This window comes from Drosophila montana, unplaced genomic scaffold (assembly GCF_035044405.1).
Source record: "Drosophila montana isolate Dmon_TW-CO22-7 unplaced genomic scaffold, ASM3504440v1 contig_2178_1, whole genome shotgun sequence".
Classification (NCBI taxonomy): Eukaryota; Metazoa; Arthropoda; class Insecta; order Diptera; family Drosophilidae; genus Drosophila; species Drosophila montana.
Window position 1 is genome coordinate 870,464 of NW_026997075.1, and position 20,603 is coordinate 891,066.

At 43.8% G+C, this 20,603-nt stretch overlaps 2 protein-coding genes across 3 annotated transcripts in view; one reads left to right on the plus strand and one right to left on the minus strand.

Annotated features, from left to right (window-relative positions):
* LOC135427347 (uncharacterized) overlaps positions 1-20,603 on the minus strand; it is a 263,759-nt gene that overhangs the window by 133,390 nt on the left and 109,766 nt on the right. For both annotated transcript variants that reach the window (XR_010436037.1, XM_064680815.1), the window contains exon 3: positions 6,445-7,347. Coding sequence is in view for 1 of the 2 variants with exons in the window: in XM_064680815.1 (XP_064536885.1) it covers positions 6,445-6,584 (140 nt within the window). In the remaining variant the exon portion in view is untranslated. The remainder of the gene's footprint in view (positions 1-6,444; positions 7,348-20,603) is intronic.
* NetB (Netrin-B) overlaps positions 416-20,603 on the plus strand; it is a 65,661-nt gene continuing 45,473 nt past the window's right edge. The window contains exon 1 of the mRNA XM_064680809.1: positions 416-2,729. Coding sequence (XP_064536879.1) covers positions 1,214-2,729 — 1,516 coding nt within the window. The 5' untranslated portion in view covers positions 416-1,213. The remainder of the gene's footprint in view (positions 2,730-20,603) is intronic.

The following is a 20,603-nucleotide window of genomic DNA, read 5'->3' on the forward strand; positions in this document are numbered from 1 at the left end:
AACACTCGTAAATGACCATTGCTTGGTAGGAAAAATATGCAATTAATATATATGAATGTGAATAGTATGTAATATATATAATAAAAGATGAAACAAATATTTCTTCAAGCAAAGGTACGATATGCAAATGTCACATGGCTTTTCATTTCAATATACACACTTGTTGCCCACTGTGCAGCGCATTGAAGCGATGCCAACAGCAGCGCCACACAGTGCACAAAACTTAGCAAGAGACAAAGAGTGAGAGAGAAAGAGGGCGGGCGTGAGGGCGACAAAGAGAGCGTGTGTTGCGGCCCACAAGCAACGGACGACAACGGCAGCGACGGCGACAGCGACAGCGCCAGCAACAGCAGCCGGCAAGCGACCGGCCCGAGATGCTGCGGCCGTTCAGTAACTGACAAACGTTTGCCAGGTGAACAACGAAGCCGACGCAAAGCGAACAGCGAACGAGCAAAGCGTGTTTTTGTGTGTGTGTATTTGTTGTTGTCGTTGTTTGTGCTCGTGCTTGGCGCACAGCCCACGCGCGTATGTGTGTCGTATAAATTTTGTTAGCATTTTTTTTTCGGTGTGTTGGTGTGTTGTAGCAACATTTGCGGCCAGCAGCCGCAGCAGCATCCGCAACATGCAGTGGTGAATTGGCCGAGACCAAAAAACGAAACGAAACGAAGCGAAGCGCAGAGCAGAAGCGAATCGAAGCGCAAAGAAACTCAACACAACAGCAACAAATCATTTGGCTTGTTGTCGCCTCGCCTGCAGGATACGCGACGAGGACGTGAACAAAACAGAACAACGCTGGCCGTTGACCGAGTTGCATCGCAAATCGCATCGCGGTCTCTTAGCCCACAGCAGGCGCCAGAACAAGTGGCAGTTACAGCCAGCGAGAGTGTGTGTGTGTGTGAGAGAAAGAAAGAGCATAGAAGAATCCACAGCAGACAGTGAAACAGAAACCGAATTTGTAATCGGCAATCGGAGCGGCAGCTGTTGCATGCGGCCGCCGTGCCAGACTCAGTGACGCCGCCGCTCAGCGTCCAGCGTGCCGCGTGCTGCGTGTTGCGAGTTTTTGTTGTTTTTGTTTTGTGCTTGCTTCGTACGCGCATTGATCCTCGCGAGTGACAGAGACACATATATAAAAGAGAGTGAGTGAGTGAGAGAGAGAAAAGAGGGGCGACATTGCGGAATTCAAATCGCAATTGGCCTAGGAAACAACTCAAGGATGAGGCTGCCGCTGTTGCAGTTGCAACTGGGCGCGCTGCTTGCCGCATGCTTGGCCAACGCCGCCGCCGGCATCAACATCAATGCCAACGATCCGTGCTATTTTGAGGGGAAGCCGCGCAAGTGCCTGCCCAGCTTTGTGAATGCCGCCTACGGCAATCCGGTGCAGGCCTCCAGCGTCTGCGGCGCCCAGCATCCGGAGCGCTTCTGTGAGCTGCAGCGCGATGGCAGCGCCGGCGAGTGTCGGCTCTGCGATAAGTCGGAGCATGGTCGTTATGGTGCTGCTGCGCTGACGGATCTCAACAATCCGAGCAATGTGACCTGCTGGCGTTCCGGCAGCGTGAATGTGCCCCACGATCCAGATACAGCGCCGCCGGACAATGTCACCCTGACTCTGTCGCTGGGCAAGAAGTACGAGCTGACCTACATATCGCTTTCGTTCTGCCCCAAATCACCCAGGCCGGACTCGCTGGCCATCTATAAGAGCTCGGACTTTGGCCAAACCTGGCAGCCCTTCCAGTTCTACAGTTCGCAGTGCCAGAAGTTTTACGGACGTGCCGATCGCGCCAAGATCAGCAAATTTAATGAGCAGGAGGCACGTTGCATGAACTCGCAGCACGATGGGGCAACTGGCGGCGCCGCACAGCGTTTCGCCTTCAACACGCTCGAGGGTCGTCCGTCGGCCAATGATCTGGACGCGTCGCTGGTGCTGCAGGATTGGGTGACGGCAACCGATATACGTGTGGTGTTCCATCGTCTGGAGCTGCCGCCGCAGCTGCTGCTCAGTCGGGCCAAGGTCAAGGGTAATGCGAACAGCTTCAGCGATGAGATGACCGCCAGCCAGGAGGAGGAGGAACTGGATGGACATGAGCTGGACGAGCAGGACGAGTACGATTACAATTTGCAGGACAACGACAGCGCCGGCTACGACCAGGAGGAGTACGAGGAGCCCAAAAAGCATCTCGAGCTCGATGACGAACTGCATCTGGACTATGCCAACGATGGCGAGAGCAAGCGCCAGTCCAAGCACAAGAGCAGCGCCTACGAGAAGCATTTCCAAACCAAGCTCACGGTCAGCACCCCGCCCGCACCGCCGCTTCCGTCAGCCACGCCCAAAACAACACCGCCCACCAAATCAGGCACATCCTCGGACAACTCCGGCGCGGCCGCCGCCATACAGCAACTGCTCTCCGTCTCGCAGCATTACGCCGTCTCCGATTTCGCTGTCGGCGGACGCTGCAAGTGCAATGGCCACGCCTCCGAGTGCATTGCGACCAGCCCCGGCCCCGGCTCAGTGCATGCCGACGCGGACGATGGCCAGGACGACGATATGCCCGCCTCGCTGCACAGCGTCCACTTTGGACGCACCACCTCCGCCCTGCAGCTGAGCGCCAAGCTGGCCATGACCTGCGCCTGCAAGCACAACACCGCCGGACCCGAGTGCGAGCGCTGCAAACCCTTCTACTTCGATCGACCCTGGGGACGTGCCACCGACAACGATGCCAACGAATGCAAAAGTGAGTACATAGAAAACGCCATCCCCTATGTCCCATAAAAAAAATGCCATTGCCCCCAATATGCGACGAGGACTGGCAATAAAATGCCACTGCAATTGGTTTATCCATATAAATATATATATCCATATACATATATGAACATTTGTTTCAGAGTATTATCCCACCTTAACTTGCATATACATTAGCTCAGTTTCTTCAATTTAATTACATAAGAAAACTTTTGCGCTCAATCCAGAAACTGTTTTCCACACTTGAGAAAGTTATTCCGAATTAAATTGTGAATTTCAGAAAATTTGTGAATATAATTAAGTTTTAGTTAGAGCTAAGCAAACGAATGTCAAGTCATACAAACTTTTACACGCCTTGTTCACGAGCAGGCGTGAAATTTTCGAAAAGAGTGAAACACTTGTGAATTGAATTTCGAAAGAGATTCTTGCCATTGAGTCCGAGCCCGATACTTTGAGCTACAAATATGATCGAGGGGAGGTGAATTATATGAAATAGTGAAAAACATCTTAGCTTAATTTGAACAAAGAACTTTGAAGCTGAGTTTGAGGCGGATCGGTTGGTAAGCAAAAAAGTTGCATACAGCTGAATTCCGATATTTTTCCACGCTTGCGGGTGGAACTGAGTATTTCATATATTTTAAAGGGTTTTTATTGTGCTGTAGTTGAACTTAATTTGGGAAAAGTGCGGCAATTTGTTGAGTAGTCCTCGTCAAGCCACAGAATTCCTCATAGCTGGCATTCACTGTCGTTTGCTAGGTCGGACAGTTGTGCGCCCTGTTGTTCGGCCCCGTCGAGTGGCGCTTTCAATTGCGAGCATTGTCCGGCTCGCACTACTCCTGAAGCGCATTGAACTCGAATTCAATGCATTCTGCCAGCGCCAGGGAGCGGAGCATTCGGTTGCCAATGGCCATGGCCATGGCCAGTGCCAGTGCCAGTGGACGACGCCGACGTCATCGGCATTCTTCGCCTTGCATTTTTAGTGCTTAATTCAACACTTGGATGGCGCATTTGAATGCCTCGACGTGTGGCATGCAGCGTGCGGCGTGCGGCGGGCGGCGTGTGGCAGGACCAGCTGCACAACCAATCCAATCGATTCCAATCGAATCGTGTCGCAGCAATGTGCCGCGATCTACCCCCGCCGCCCCCTGGCATATTTGTTGTCAAAGTCAGCGGGTCATTTATGCCATCATCATCATCGACGTCATCATCATCATCAGCGTCATCCGAGTGTGTCCGCATTTGTACAAACCAATTATTTGTGTTCTTTGCTGTTGGCTCAGCATTGTCCGCACCTTGCAGACGCACACAGACACAATCTGCCCCCACTCCACTCCACTCCCCTCCCCTGTCCACTCCCCTACCCACCATGTCCATATCCATGTCCATGTCCATTGCTATTTGGCTGTCTCGCCTCCACAGAGAGCCATAAATTACTAACGATTAACTTTTTGTGGGCCAGCGTCCAGAATTAATCAAAGAAACAAATGCGCAGCGGGGCGACATCAAGTTAGGGCGTCGCTTCTGTCACGACGTTGCGGGTCAACCCCATAACATAACGGTAACACGGCCTGCAGTCGAAGGTCAGCGTCAGCGTCAGCGCCAGCGTCAGCGTCAGCTCTGGCGACTGTGCTAATTTATGGCTTATAGACCAAATCTCCTGGGCAATTGGCATTTGGGAAATGAACCACAAGCCGGCAGCTGTGCGTGGGCCATAGACGAATCTGTGGAGACAAATATGCCCGAACTGCGACCGGCTGCATTCCGGGTGACAAAATGTTTATGCGATCCGTCCGTGCGTACGTCCGTGCGATCTCGGGAACTATAAAAGCTAAAGACTTGACATTTTGTATGCAGCTCCTGCTATGGCACGCGCATCTCAAGTTTCTATTGCTATTGAAATTGTGAATCTTGAGCAGATCTTGAAGCTTTTAAGAGTCAGCGTTGCCAGATGTAAATACTCGAATCCAAAGTACCCTTTTCTCTCTCGACTGGGAAACTGGGAAGACTTTTACTAAAGTTTATTTTATTTTTATTTGTTATATCGATTTAAAACTTATTTCTCGTCTGGATTTGCTGACTTTTCTCTTCTTATATTTTTCTGACTCATATCTCATGAATATTTCTTTTGGTGAAAGAATCCTTTTTGTTCCCCTTCAGACTAAAAGTTCTTTTTCCCATTTCGCTCGGTCAGAAACCATTTATGGAAATTCAATTGTTATTGTTAATAAAAATTGTTGTCAAAAAGTTGTCGACGTTGGGATTTATATTTCTTACTTTCCCAACAATTATCCACCCATATTCATAGTACCTGAAGTTTTCAAACGTTCCATTTAGCTGCAGCTCCGGAATATTGATTAGCATAGAAATCTCTCTGGCCCCTGCCCAACTTTTTGCTAAAACGGAACATCAAATTAATTTAACGCACAAGTCGCCGTGATTCAGCGCCGAGATTAAAGGCTTTAATTTGAATTAGTTTTGTTTTTTTCGGTATTTTTTTTTTGGGCGGGGCAGCCACTCGCTCAGCGTGTCCACATCCGTGTCCGTTCTTTCATTTCCCAACAAGAAAGCTACAAAAAAATTAAACGGAAACAAACAAACTCGAAGCGCCGGCAAAGGCAAGTGATAAAAATATTTATGTCGAACGAAATTCCAAGCGACGTCTGCCCGGCTGGGTCGCGGCCATCCATTATTTGAAGTCCCGGCACCGTACTCCCCCGTACCACACCCCGGCACGGGCTGACCAGCTGCCCGCGGGAGGTTTTGCCAAAGATTTACGCGAGCCAAGCAGAGTAAATATTGAAAGAGGAATCGGCTAGCCGCGGCGCGATGCTCTCGCTACCTGCAATCGAGCGGAGGCCTACCCCAAAAATGCCCAAACCCTGGCCGAAACTTATGGCCAAAGCCAAACCCAAGTGCCCGACTGCGACGCAACGCGACGCGACGCGACCCGCTTCCAACTCATTGAGTCGCACATTAATATTTAGATTTGCTTTATTCGCCAGCAATTTGTTTCGATTTCGTTATGGAAACGGTGACCCAACCACTTGCACTGCATGCTCGCGCACAGTGGAACGAAATGGAAAGAAATCAATGGCAAAATAAAAGTCACTTCGTAAAAATAAACGTATTTAAATCATTTTCGAGCTAAGGTGCAGCCCGTAAATGTAACACACTATTGAGCGCAATATAGAAAAGAATATGCATTACAATTTTCGTTTCAACTTACGCACAGTGAAACAAAACCAGAGTAAAATATAATGGGTTAAAATGAATGCACAAATATTATTTTAGAACATTATAATTAGATAAACATTAGAAAAAACAAGACGTGTCTCTGATTCAGTTGCCTTAAGCACTTGCACAGTGAGGCAAACTCTTTAAAAAGATGCAATAATATGCATATATTTTTAAATTGGCATATTATACTGCTGGAAATAATGCCCCAAATAAAAATAAACGATAAACTGTCATAAGAGTATACAAGATATAATATGCCGTTTTTCGTTAAAATTCGGAATTGGTTTAAGCTGCGAGCTATATGAAAGGCTGCTTACCTTAGGTCTTGGCTTGGCCAGATCTTGAGCCAGCCAGATTGTTATTATTAGAAAATAAGCAAATATAATTCAATACAAGCCATTGTACTCACCTGTAAGCAAATACAATTTATCAATAACCTGATAATATTTGAACTATAGCAAGAAACTCACCTGTATTTAGCTTGAGTTGAATCAATTGTGGTCCACTGCTTTGTGGAAGTTTGTGGGTTATATTTGTGTATGTTTTGTTGGATTTGGTGTTTTTGGTCGCGGGTGTTCTTTTGGTCTCCGGGGATCCGAGTGAAGCGCATCTAATGCGCGCCATCTGTTTAATTTTCAGAGTTTTCCGAGTTTTTGGGCAGCGGCTGCAATCGAAATGGAAATGCGAAACGCGAAATGGGAAATGGTGGCCGAGCACAGGCCAAGGGTATTGTTTGTCGCGCCCCCATTCACAATTTTATTTCTTTATTACATTTATGTGTGTGTGCGTGTGTGTGTTCGTGCGATTTCGGGGGTGGTTGAGGCGGTTTTCGGCTCGAACTAATTCGCGGCGTTTACATTGCAATCTCGTGCCGTACCCGGGCTAATCCCGACAGCTGTGCGCATTTAGCATGCCCACAAAAGCCAGGACAATAGCCAGGACAACGCTCAGCTCGGTTCGAATCGGATAGTTCTAGGCTTGCTTTGGTTTGGCTGGGTTTTTTCTTTGGCTGACTTGCAACAAATTGCGCGAGTTAACGGCGGCCATTGCTCAGTAACAGCTACAGCTACAGCTATCAGCTGGCAGTTAAGTTGTTGCACATATGCAACAAGAATCATTGCGGCTCATATGTCTGGGCCTGGCAGCGGGCGGGGGGCAGGCAGCGGGCTGCGGGTGTGTGGCGTCGCAGATGGAGCATCGAATTGCGAGCGAATCGCTTGGAACACAAAACAAAATGCAACACTTTATATGCCAACCACAACAATGTGGCATCGTCGAGGGGGCGTGGCATGCCTGTTGGTGGGGAGGGGAGCAAAAATGTTGGCGGATCTGCTGCGGTTACATTTTGTTGCAGTTTGTTGTTGGCGGCGCGCCTGAAAGTATGCAAAAAACAGTTGCTTATTTAAAAAATAGCATAGCGTAAAAAACTAGAGAGAAAGCGATACGAGCGAGTGAGAGAGAGAGAGAGAGAAAGGGAGTGGGAGTGGGAGAGGGAGAGCTGATGGGAATGCATAATGAGTGTCCTTTGTGCCAGGACTCGACTTCATTCAACTTCAGTCGACTCCCAACTCCAGCGCAGACTGTACTTAATTTTGTATTATGTTTTTGGAATGTTCAAGCGGTGGGATAATGGCAGGTTGGGGGGTTAAGATTATGAATGTGATTTGTTGTTCTGGTCAGGAATGCAAGGAATTCGAGTCAAAAGCAAAGATATGCCAAAGCCAAACTACAATGGGAATTTTAATTAGTGCGCAAGAGCTTAATACAGTCAAGTAGTGTTGGTAAACTGTGCCATAATTAAAATATAATTCAAAGCTTCAGTAATTTAAGTAAATTTAAGAATGTAATAAAGAGAAACTATTATAAAATGCTTGATGGGTTATTAATTCGTTATAAATAAGCAGAACCCTTTCCATCCCCGATATTTCAGATATGTATAATAGATATATTACTTGCAACTAGTATATTTTCTTAAGTGCTGTAAAAGAATTGCAGATAAACGGCCGTCAGTATTGTTAAAGAAAATAAACCCTTAGGAGTAAGCACACGACGTCCACTTTTTACTTTTTGGCATTAGAGAGTTCCTCGATAATTCATATAATTTTCTTTACCTGGGAAATTCTTTTGTTGCCTTTTAAGCAATGTAAAACGTTATTCTGCTGCAGTTGCCAACACTGGAAATTTATCGGGCACTGGGTTAAGCACAAAGTAATTTATTCGCATATTTATGTAGCTGCAGCAAAACAAGTCAGATAATGTTGCAGCTGAATGCGAGATAGTTAAGTTAGAGTTGGCCAGCAGCGAGGGCCAGGATTGAGAATATTCCACGACCTGTGATATTAGCTGGTGAAAGCGCGGAACAGGTAATGAAATGAAGGTGTGTAAACGAATTTATGTACTCAAATATTTGCGAAGAAAGGATCTAATTTTAACTGACAAATTGACCGGAGGGCAGTCGCAAAGGATAAGGTATTGCTTTTGGTTTTGTAAATATCTATAACAGTGCAAAGGAGTCTTATATGATCGCATAAAGTAAATATGTTCCTGATCAGGATCTAACTATGATCGTCCATATGTCTACCCTTCCTTATGCCCGTCCGCTCTACGTCCTTCCAAATTGAAATGCTCGTATCTCCAACACAGAACGAGCTTGTCACTTTCTTCTATAACTCCGCCCATATTCACAATTTCGTCATATGTAAAGCCATGTTTTTCATTCAGCATAATTCGAAGATTATTCGCCCAGTCCGACGCAGAGTTCAAACTCGCCTCTTAAAAGCTAGATCCTTGTGCTTTAAAAATCTTAAAATGACAGCTCAACGTTCAATTAGTCGGTTCTTTGACCATGAAATGCTGCAATCTCGCAAGCCCAGCTGACATTTGCACAATAAATATGCTTATATATATAAATGTATATATTTCTCATGGCTGATCTCTCTGCGGCTCAAACTGAGGAGGTTCCCACGTTGCCTTTTGCCAGCGTCATTTGATGCAGTGGCAGTGGCATGAAAACCACGCAATTTGCAACACTTTTAACACTTGCACGGCTCAATGAAGTGCAACGGCAACCGAACACCCCAACGCCCCAAATCCGCAGCCTCCTGCTGAGCCGCAACACGACCAACGCTTCCTCCATCAGGCCCTCCCCAACGCAACCCACCTTTGGTACATGCCAAGTCAAAGCAAAGCGTAAAAACCCCAAAGCACAGAGAGAGAGAGAGAAAAAATGAATTAAACAAAATGTGAAAATAAAACGGAAACGGAATCAGAAAATGCTTTGGAAGCTAACTCTGCTGCTACTGCTGCTGCTGCTGCTGCTGCTGCTGACTGCTACTGCTGACTGTTGCTTTATGTTGTTGTTGTAGTTGTTGTTGTAGTTGTTGTTGTTGTTGCATTCAAACTAACGCAGCCGCATGATTTTGCGGTCTATGCTCCAACACCTACCGCCTCTCGCCCCACTGCCTGCCCAACCGTGCCCCTTATCATACCTGCTCGAAAGCACTCGCTTTTCTACATGCTCTCAGTGTAATCGAATCTGTGCATTGCTTGTCTGCCTCCCACCGTTCCCCACCCCTTCTCTCTACACACACATACACACACACTCGCTCTCTCCCTGTGCTAACTGGCCATGCCGCTCAGCCCGCCTCTTACCTTGCCCTGGTCCAAGCGCTTTGGCCCTTTTTCTGGCCGCCTTTATTTGCCTGGCTTTTCATTCGCAGTCATCGCAACGCTTTCGCGCGCCCATTGCCATTGGCTACGTGCCGCAGTTTTTAACTGCCTTTTAGCTACGGCAATCTAGCTGGCACTCTGACTGCCCAGGAGGCAGCCCACCCCGTCCCCCCTCTGCCTGGCTGGCTTACTGACCCAGCTGACCACACGTAATTCAAATGGCTTCAAATTGCGGGGAGCGCATTGCAAATCCCCGCAAAGCTGCAGCTGCCACACAGTGCTGCACCGCAGCCCCTTCCACTGCCCATGGCAACGCCTTAGTTCCCCCTACCCATCCCTCCCCACCTCCTTCTGGCATAAAGTGCCTTTGTTAAAAGAGGCCATCAATTTGTCGGCCATTAAAAATGGGCATGGCAAATTATAAACTAACCAAAATTCCAATTGGAAGTAATTAACGCCCTTGTACATGTGTGTGTGCGTGTGTATGTGCGCGTGTGAGCCTGTTGGGGTCGAGCAGGTCGGACAGGCGACAAATCGCTGCAACTTATTTACAAACAACGGCAACAACAACAATAACACCTAACTATGACCAACAGCAGCCAGAAAATAAAATAAATAGCTGCGAGTGCCGACTATTAAATGCTCTTTTGTTTGTTGAGCAATAAACGATGTCGTATTACGAGCATATGAGGTAAAGGCAGCTAGAAGAACATACAAATTATTTTGGACTCGTTCACTTGCAGTTTTAGGCCAAAATTTTAGCAGCAAAATATTTTTTAATCATGTTTTCTGCTACTGCGATATGAAACAGATTTTTTTTTGGGAAATTTTGAATCAACTAAAGGGTTTTGCCAAGACTTGCCTACCAAATTCGAAATTAAACAAATTTTTTTTGATAAGCCAGAGCGTTATCCAACACTGACAATCGGACAATTCTTGTTGCTATTCAGATTTATATCAGCTGTGAATCTGACTAGTTTACTTGGCTATAGACCGACTAACACGACTATCTGCAGTAATCTGTCGTAATACGAGCTCGAATGTGTATATTTTGATGGGTTGCACATGAAGCAACGAAATCAGAATACCATATTGGGAAGGGCATGAAAAGGGCCATCAAATGCTGGCCCCCAAATGAATTTGTTGCTGTTGGAACCCTGCTGCTTAGAAGCAATGCTGAAGTGTTTGACTAGGTGGAGCCTGGTGAGGGGGAGGGGGGCAGCTGCTAACAGTAGCACAAACAACCACACACACGCACACACACGCACACACAGTTGTACACCCGAATAGAAGAGGAGACATAAAATGTTAAGCACATTTCGGCTGCTATTTTACAGTCTGCGGATGCGAGCGCCGCCTCGCACACCTCAAACAGCACTCATCTATTTTTCTTCATTAACACACACATATAAATACACACACACACATGCACATATTCACACACACAGCGGGCACGACAAACGCTTTAATAGTTTTTCCGTGCCTTTAATTTATGTGAATTTAAAAACATTTTGTGGCCAAGCGGCATTGAGGGAACCGTACGTTGGGGAGGGGCTGGTGGGAGGGGTGGTTAGTTCTAGGGCAGTTTTACATGCCAAACGACCTGCACAAGCACAGCAACAACGTTGCATTTGCCATAAGGGGGCCCCCACTGTCCCCCTGTCCACACTTTTCAAATTGCTTTTAAATGAAGTTTTTTCGCAGCAGCAGCTCAAAATATGCTGAAGCTCAAGCAACTCGGCAACAGAACTCTACCCAACAACAGGGTATTCAAGTTTTGTGCAATTGTCGACTGCGTAACACCCTGTATAAAGAAAACCCTAAATATATCTATATCTATATCTATATCTATATCTATATCTATATCTATATCTATATCTATATCTATATCTATATCTATATCTATATCTATATCTATATCTATATCTATATCTATATCTATATCTATATCTATATCTATATCTATATCTATATCTATATCTATATCTATATCTATATCTATATCTATATCTATATCTATATCTATATCTATATCTATATCTATATCTATATCTATATCTATATCTATATCTATATCTATATCTATACCTATATCTATATCTATATCTATATCTATATCTATATCTATATCTATATCTATATCTATATCTATATCTATACCTATATCTATATCTATATCTATATCTATATCTATATCTATATCTATATCTATATCTATATCTATATCTATATCTTTATTGGATATTAAAATTCCCCGCAAGAATAGTCGCTGGTTCGGTTCACGGTTCGAACCAACTCTCTTAATATAAAAATGTTTATGCCACGCCCTTGTACGCCTGTTCACACTGGCAAAGGAGTATTGGGCAGTTGCAAGACTCCAATTGTAAAATCTTAAATTGTTTGAATTAACTTAATGAACGTTGTTGTTGTTGTTGTTACTATTTGGCACAAAGCAACAACTATGAACGTTGGAAATTAAAAGTTGTTCTCGGCCTTTAACAAATGAAGGTCTAGTGTGGCTCGAAGGAGGCTGATGGGTGGAAGAGGGGTGGAGGTGGGTGCGTCGCCTATAGTCTGTGCCAAAATACTAAAATTGGTAAATCTCGCCATTTGTGCACATTTGGTTTTGACCAACTGCCTGGCAGTTGGTTAACAGCACTCGGCTGCAGCCGCAAATGCCTTTTTATGTGCCACACATTGCATGGCGATGGCGTCGAGAATTAGCAACAACAACAACGACAAAAGCAACGAGTGCAGCAATTACAACAAGAGATCAACTGGAGGCACTAAAGGAGAAGCGCTGTGGCAGGGGCAGGGGCAGGGGCAGGAACGGTTGCCAGGCTGTGGATGGGGCGAGCTGTTGTCAGGGGATGAACTGAAACTGGTGCACGATGACTTCAACATAAGTCAACACTAATTGCAATTTGCAGCTAAGCACACACACACACACACACACAGATGAGGGGTGCAGTACAGAGCATAAGTAAAAGGATAGCGCACAATAAAACAAAAGCAACTGCAATCTGTGTGCATATTTATGGATGAGTGTGTGTGTGTGTGTGTAATTCGTTGTTGTTGTTGTCGGGTTGCTGGTTCTTGGTTGTTGCTGTGGCGGCATTGGCGGCGTCAGCGTTTGCCTGGATTTTAGTTCCATGAATGAAACGAGTGAGTGCTGCAAACAGTGTGTGTGTGTGTGTGTGTGTGTGTGTTAGTATAAGCAAGACACATTTGCAATTTAATTTGCACAGCTCAATGCAAACAGAGAAGTAAAGCAGTAATCCTTACGACGATTCAATACTCTTAAAAATTGGCCTTTCATCTGAGGTCCTGCTTTTGGACCTCTACAAATCTCTACATATATATATGTATATTCAATTTCAATACCAGAAACATATATAAAACTGAGCGATGTTTAAGCAAAGATATTTGAAAATAAGTTTAAAATCGATGGAAGGAAATAGAAAAGAGATTTAAGCTCATTTCCTATCTTAGGATGTGATGTACAAAATCTTCTAAACATATATATAATGTGTATATATAGATCTCTCTTTGAAAATCATTTTTAATGTATATATACATATTTACATATACGGGTGGAACTGCCCTAAAAACCGCCTCAGCTCGCACTTACATCTCTTAGGGTAAACTTTTGAGCTTGCAAGCTCTTACGGTTTGGGCAGTGCGTTGCTCATCAATCAGTCGATCAGTCAGTCAATAAGTCAAAGCAAAAAGTTGAATAGATAGGACAAATAATTATGCTTGAATAAAGCAGCTCAGCTTCTTGCGCAAACTGCAGGAGAGTATACAAAATTCGGCCATGACTCGGTCAAGATTCACTTGTAACTGCCACGGGGCAGCCCTGCTTTGTGGCAAAGACACAAAAAAAGAACAGAGAAAACAACAAACCAGCAAAACAAAAAGAAAGCCATGTAAAACAAAGCAAACAAAATGTTTGGCCAGCAGCAGAGACAACAAAAATATTAAAACCGAAATGCTTGAAAAATAAACAAAAACCGAGAATAAAAACCTTCTTGACTAGGGCAAAATAAATAAAAAACAAAAACAAGTACAAACCTGCAAATGGGCGAGGTCGACTTCGAAATACGCTGTACACCGCAATGCAAATAAAGATAGATTAGTTGGCTCTAAAACTGTAACCTGATAATATACTGGCTCAATCTAGGGGTCAACTGCCAAAAATTTGGTAAATCTAGGTGTGGAACATTGAGGTAAATCTTCATGCATGGCCTGCACAAAACCAATATACCCTCCTTCAAGTTGTGTGCAGAGTATCTAAATGTAAATATGCATGAGAACCACACAAGCGTCCAACTAGGGGCGTGGCATGCGCCACCAGGCCACGAACATAATATTATAAAATAAGTGTATGCAAATTCGTATATGTTAATTTCCGTGTGTTAAATCTAATTTAATCACGAGGCGAGACTAATAAATTAGTCAAAAGCACTAAATGAAGCCAAGTGTTGTTGCCATTGCCTTTGCTGTGGTTACAACAACAACAACAACAACAACAACAACAGCAACAGCAAAAACAAAGGCAACAGCAACATTTGGTCAAAAGCATAAAATTGCAATTTGAATTTAACAAGAAAACATTTGGCAACTAATTGGAGCAACCTCCAAAAACAACGAGAACCAAACCCCAAAATGTGCCCAAAAAAGGCGAAAACGCTTTGAAGTTTTCAGCAGCCTGCCCATAACCTGAGAACTAGTTAGTTCAGGGGCGTAGTGTGGCAGTGGTGGAAGGGGAGGGGGGGGGGGGTAGAGGAGGAAGCGGTGGCCGCATCGCCCTCGTCTTTTGTGGCGCAGCTGTCGGACAAATTATAAAGCCAAAAGAGCCATAAAACATGACTAAAGTAGATGAATGCGGTGAAGACCGCCCCGCTCACCACTTCACCAACCCCTGCTCACCAACAACACACAGACTCAACACGGAATCCGAGACCAGCGAAACGCGTGAATGTCCAGCCACAGATTCGCGTGGGGGCAGCCTCTCGCCGTTCTTGTTGTTGTTGTTGTTGTTGCTGTTGTTGTTAAGCGGCTTGCGGTCAGCAACGTAGACAAGATCGAAACTGCCAAAACGAAAAACAAGTAAGCAGTCGCTTAAGCACAGTGTGACCGACTAGGGATACCCTCTGCTCGATTAATAACGTAAAGCAAATCAAAATTGGAAAAGCTGACATGTTTATGACAATGATAACAAATACATAGAAACATATATATATGAATGTATATGTACTCCTTATACATAACACCTATATTATGGGCATGCCATTTAGAGCATTGCTAGCGGTTACAGGGTATCCAAAGAACAAGACCGCACAACAAAAGTCAAAAGCGGCAAAAATGAGAAAGATGCAGACCTGAAGCAAAGCAGCAAAACAACAAAAAACATGAACAGCAGCTGCTGGGCGTAAAAGGAGTAGCCGTTAAGGGGCGTGGCAAATGCCACTGCCAACGACGCCAACGTCGTGATGCGCCGCAGTTGGCGCAAAATGCTTGCGCAAATTAAATAGTAATTGCTTGAGAAAGTCAGAAACAGAAACAGAAATATGCAGCAGCCGAATTGGGAGAGGTAACTCGGTGAGGGGGAAGGAGGTGGGAGGGGAAGGATTCAGTGTTGCTAAAAGGCAAAAAGTCATCAGCGCAACGTTTTGTGTTAAACGTCAAGTCATAGCTGAGTTGAACAACTGTTGGGCAACTGTTGATGTCAGGCTGGCGCACTAAGGGGTTAAGGTTCACTCGTCTGCGACTGTGAGTGCATGTGAATATAAAGTGAATAATTGCTTACAAATAAGTAGTTGAAACTTTAAGCTGAAAAAAGTTAAAATTGAAATTATTTATCAGTGCCTCAGACAATGGCTAACTAATTGACGAGTTCATTAACTTCCAAATGAATATGTTAATACACACACACACACACACACTCGCACACACACTCGCACACAACAAAAGGCCAGCAATTTAATTTTAAACTGTCGCTAATAACTTTTACCAGGCGCTTGGCCGATAAACTAATGAAGGCTTAAATGATGCATCGCTGCGGCCATTTATTGAGTGCATGACAACTAATGAGGTACGCGGCGGGGGGTTGTGCATGGCAATAAAATGCAGCTAATTAAAATGTGTAAAAAACACACACATGCACGCACACACACACAAACACAGTGAAGTGTTAAATATTTAACACAATATGTAAATGCAATTTTCAAGCGTTTCGGTATCGGTTTCTGGCCAGTTCATAATTTTTCCAACATAATTTATGGCCAGCAAAGGCAGCAGCAGCCGCAGGCAAAAAAAAAAAGACGAAACAGCAATAATAAAAAAATAAAAATAACAAACGAAAAAACAGAGAAACAAATAAGACTGGCCTGATCGAGTGTGTTAGACTAGCAGATACCCTGCACACTCCCAACAGGACGACATTTCTTGCCCAAGATGTGGGAAATAAATGAATAACTCAAGTGTTTCTTCGCGGCCTACAAATGGCAATTAAATATGTGCATATACCGAAAATAGAGTATTACAAAATGTAGGGTACTTTCGAAAGAGATCTCTCCCACATTCTAAAACCCCAGGTTCTAGCTCATAGAATCTGTGAGAGCCATCAATTTGTAATGCCCTGTCTCTGAGATCGTGACAGACAGCAATCGTTACGGGCTGACGAGCTTGATGCGGCATACCCATTATTTTCTTATGGGTATAGGGTATATAAATGTGGAAGAGCCATAAACAATAAAATGCACTAATAAAATCTCACGCATTTTTGACTTCATTAAAATGTTTTACAGCTGATTTGTTTCTGTTATTGTTGTTGTAGCTGCAACAAATTACGCAACACTTAAAACTCACACACATTTAATTGTTTTACATATGTGCGTGTGTGTGTGGGTGTGCGTATTAAATGGCAGAAGAAAATTAAATTCATATTTAAAAACATTTATCGAAATACTTGAATTAAAAGCAAATGCTGCGTACGGCTTTTAATTGTTCAGTTCAGTTTTCGCTCGCTCGATTTTATTTTATTTTTCTTCAATTTGATTTGATTTGATTTTATTTTTGCAACCATTTTGCATGCATTGTGCACATTTGTTGCACAAATTATTGGCTAGCCTCTAATTGTCAACTCTTGTTTCATTGTTTTTGCATTGAATTGCATGCAAATTGACTGACAAAGTGAGAAATGTTGACAGAAACCCAAAAGCCACAATGCCAAAACGTGATGGGATTTACATTTTGTTTCCCTGGCTGCACTGACAGCAGATCTGAAATAGATACACACAAATTGCACGACGACAGACAAGTCCAATTTCATATGATATACATAACATTTATGTGTATACAAATCGTTACAACCAAAGTTTGACAGAGATCAATTGGTGTGAATAATAAAACTGAAGCAGCTTAAACTAATCCAAAGTTTTGACATATAGCTTAAAACCCGCATGGAAGTTGAGTCCTTGAAATGGATTTCTTTACAGTCACATTTAATAAAGTAGGTCTCAAGTATGTGAATTGTTAAACATAAGTTCGTAGCTGCTGACGGTTAAGGAAAATAAGCTTTATCAGTGGCGAAAATGGGCACTCAACATTCACTTTCACCCATTTTCCGACCGTAAAAGAATTTTCAAAGGCTTTCAAACTGAATTTGCAGCTAAACACAAAACAAGCTCAACACAATATTTGAATATATCATTGATATAATTTCAAAGTAGGAAAACAAGCTATCTTATAAATAGCACTGGCAAAAACTATGACCAATAATTCACCCCTTGGACTCGAACCCGAATCCGTGTTGGTCAGTTGCTTAATTTACCAAGACCCTTCGACAACTTATGTACCGTAAATGACTGGGCATACAGAGCTTTTCAGCTCCTTTGGCCCATCATCATATCCTTTCAATTTTCGATTGTTTTACAACACTTGGCCATTTAATATTAGCAATATATATTTGGATTGTGTGTGCCATGTATTTGAAATCTTAACTATCCATTTATCATTCAACGAGCTAACTAAATAGCTGCCAAACAAAATAAATTCTCCCTAATTGGCATTATCCAGTGTTGAGTAATGCATATTGACATGGAATGCTAACGAAACAAAGGCACAAGCCTAAATTGAATGAGTATGCTTTTGTCATTTGAATGAGCTTGAGTTATGTAAACTGCAAATATGTTTATTGGAATATTTGGCTTCGTAAATTGTTCAGTTCTCACTGCAAACAGCATTTGATTACGGCAATCTATCCGGTTGGCCTTTGGAACAATTCTATTAATTGCTCAACGATGCCATTAAAATTAAAGCGCTTAACATTCGCTTTGATGAGCATTACATTTCAGTCTCGTTGCGGTAAAGCCACACAATTAACTGCAGCAGCAGCAGCAGCAGCAACAGCAGCAATTGTTGCTGTGGCAGCAACTGCTGCAGTTGCTGATTGGCAGCTTGGGCTTGTGGCACGACTGAAATTTATACGCGATAATTAAATCGAATGCACTTTTAAGCTGCGCACAAAATATGTGTGTGTAATCAATTTAAGCGTCGACTTAATTATGTGCATTTTTCAAGCAATGCGCATGTGAAACGCCGCGTATACGTAATCTTTTTTGTTAGCTGAAAAACAAAATAGTACAAGCACTGCCAAGACGATGGGTGACGATAAGTGAGTCATTATGGCCACTTAGTAAGCAGGATGCGGGTTCAAATGCAATACTATATGAACACATACATACATATATGTTGGTCGGTGATGGAATAAAACTTTAAGCGATTTTTCAGTATTTTATGAAGTGGCATAAGTCTTGGGTCTCGTTTGGATACCTATAAAGAAGGTCGTTAGTTCAAAAGTAGGAACAGTGTTAAACAATGTAGTATTAATATAAGGTCTTATAGAGAGAGAGAGCCTAACTAGTGTAGGAGTATATTATATTATATTCTATTCCTATTCAGTACCTAATAATTGGTAATATTAAAATTAATAATCACAATAATCATCATCATAATAATGATAATAATAATATAAATAAAAATAATAATGACTACAAATTAAGGATATTCCCGGGACAAGAGCTACTCAATTTGCATACCCAATCCCGAACTCAATCCAATACACAATCTTCATTCGCCGCGTTGACAATTGAAATTCATATTGTAAATGCGAGTGCGTCCGATGAATTGATGCAGAAATTAATTTACATTTGAGCTGGCGGGCGGCAGCAGATGACATCAATAGCCGCGCTTTGATTACAGTTCAGTTTCAATTTCCACCCCGCCGGCCAAAACAAAGCAAATCAACTTTGCGGCTGGGCAAAAAAAAAAAAAAGTGAAAGAAAAACCAAGTGAAAAAAAGATTACAGCAGAAAAGCAGAAAAAAAGAGAGAGAAAATCATCAACAGAGCGACGCGTGACGGCGACTACGCCGGAAATGAATAAATTATTTTTTAAAATTAAATATTTGAAATGGCAAAGTTAACATAAAAAGCGAATTATGCGAGCGGACGAACGAACGCAGGAGGCAGCCGGACGGCGGGCGGCAGGCGCCCAGCGGCGGAAGTGGCGACCGTTAAAACACTCGCAATGAACTGTCGGAAACATGAAGAAGATGAGTCGAGCGGCAGCTTGAAGGGAGGGGGCGGTTGACTGGAGTTTCAGTGCAGGCAGCCATTGGCTCGATATTAATTTTATGCAAAGTGTGCAGCGTTCGGAAGATATTCTCGATGTGGAAGCAAAGACGCCAGCGAGCTGGACATAATGCGAAGTCGCTCAGGTCAAGCTGAAGAGCAGAGCAGAGAGAGAGAGAGAGGGAGCGAGAAAGAGAGAGAGGGAGGCATATGGCCATAGCCATAGGCATAGACAGAGGCAGGACTTAGTATAGACATAGAGGGCTGCGGCACAGTCAGAGCCAAACGCTGCCCCCGCAGGCGCAACGCGAGGCAATGTTAACAAGCAGGTTGCAACAGAGCGACTGCCACAGCAGCAGCAGCAGCAGCAACAACTTGAGGCCGTGTGACAAGTACCTGCAAATGATACTACAGCGCACAATGTACTTGACTTTGCTGGCAATGTTGCTGCTGGCGCTGCATGCTGGCAATGTTGCTGCGGTGCGTTGTATTTATTACACGTTCAATGACAGCAGCAGCAGCAGCAGCAGCAACAGCGGCAGCAGACGTCAAGGATGCGCCCATTGGGTCTGGGTGCCCTCAGCTTAAAGCTGTTTACTTTTGGCTGCATTTATGAGGCCAAAGGCTAAGACAACCAGCCGCCAGCAGCCAGCAACAAACAGCAACAAACAACCGACAGCAGCAAACAACAAACACATGGGGCACGCGCGTTTTGTATTTGCCTGTGCATTTCCGGCTGTGCTTGTGACTGAAGCTGGAGCTGGATCTGAAGCTGAAGCTGAACAGGAAGCGCAGCAACCTTGTCTGTATCGCTGTATCGGCATGCGGAGACAACAGCAACAACAACAACAACAACAGCAACAACAATGGAATGGCGCGCACATTTTTATGCGCTTTAATGAAAATCCTCTTATGCTGCCTGCTGACTGCAAAGCAAGAATAACGAATAACGAATACCGAATAGCAAATAGTGAATTAAGATGGGCAAATGTGAATAAATGGCGATTTTGGCGCAAAGTCACGAACGCACACAGGAAACTGTGACTTAGCATTCTGCGTTTACTTTCTAACACTGTTCTGTACAAATTTGTTCAATACTACGTGTTGCATAATTGCCTATTTGTGCTGTGTGCTATATGCTGGGGCTTTACAGCACTGTGTACAAATTTAAACTGCTCATGCAACTTTACAGCACTGTGTAAGCATTTAGCTATATGCTATTCACAACACTGAGTACACATTTAAGTCTATATGCTACGCTTTAATTTGCAACTTTGCAATACTGAATCCTCATCTATATCCATATGTTATGCTTCCCTCAA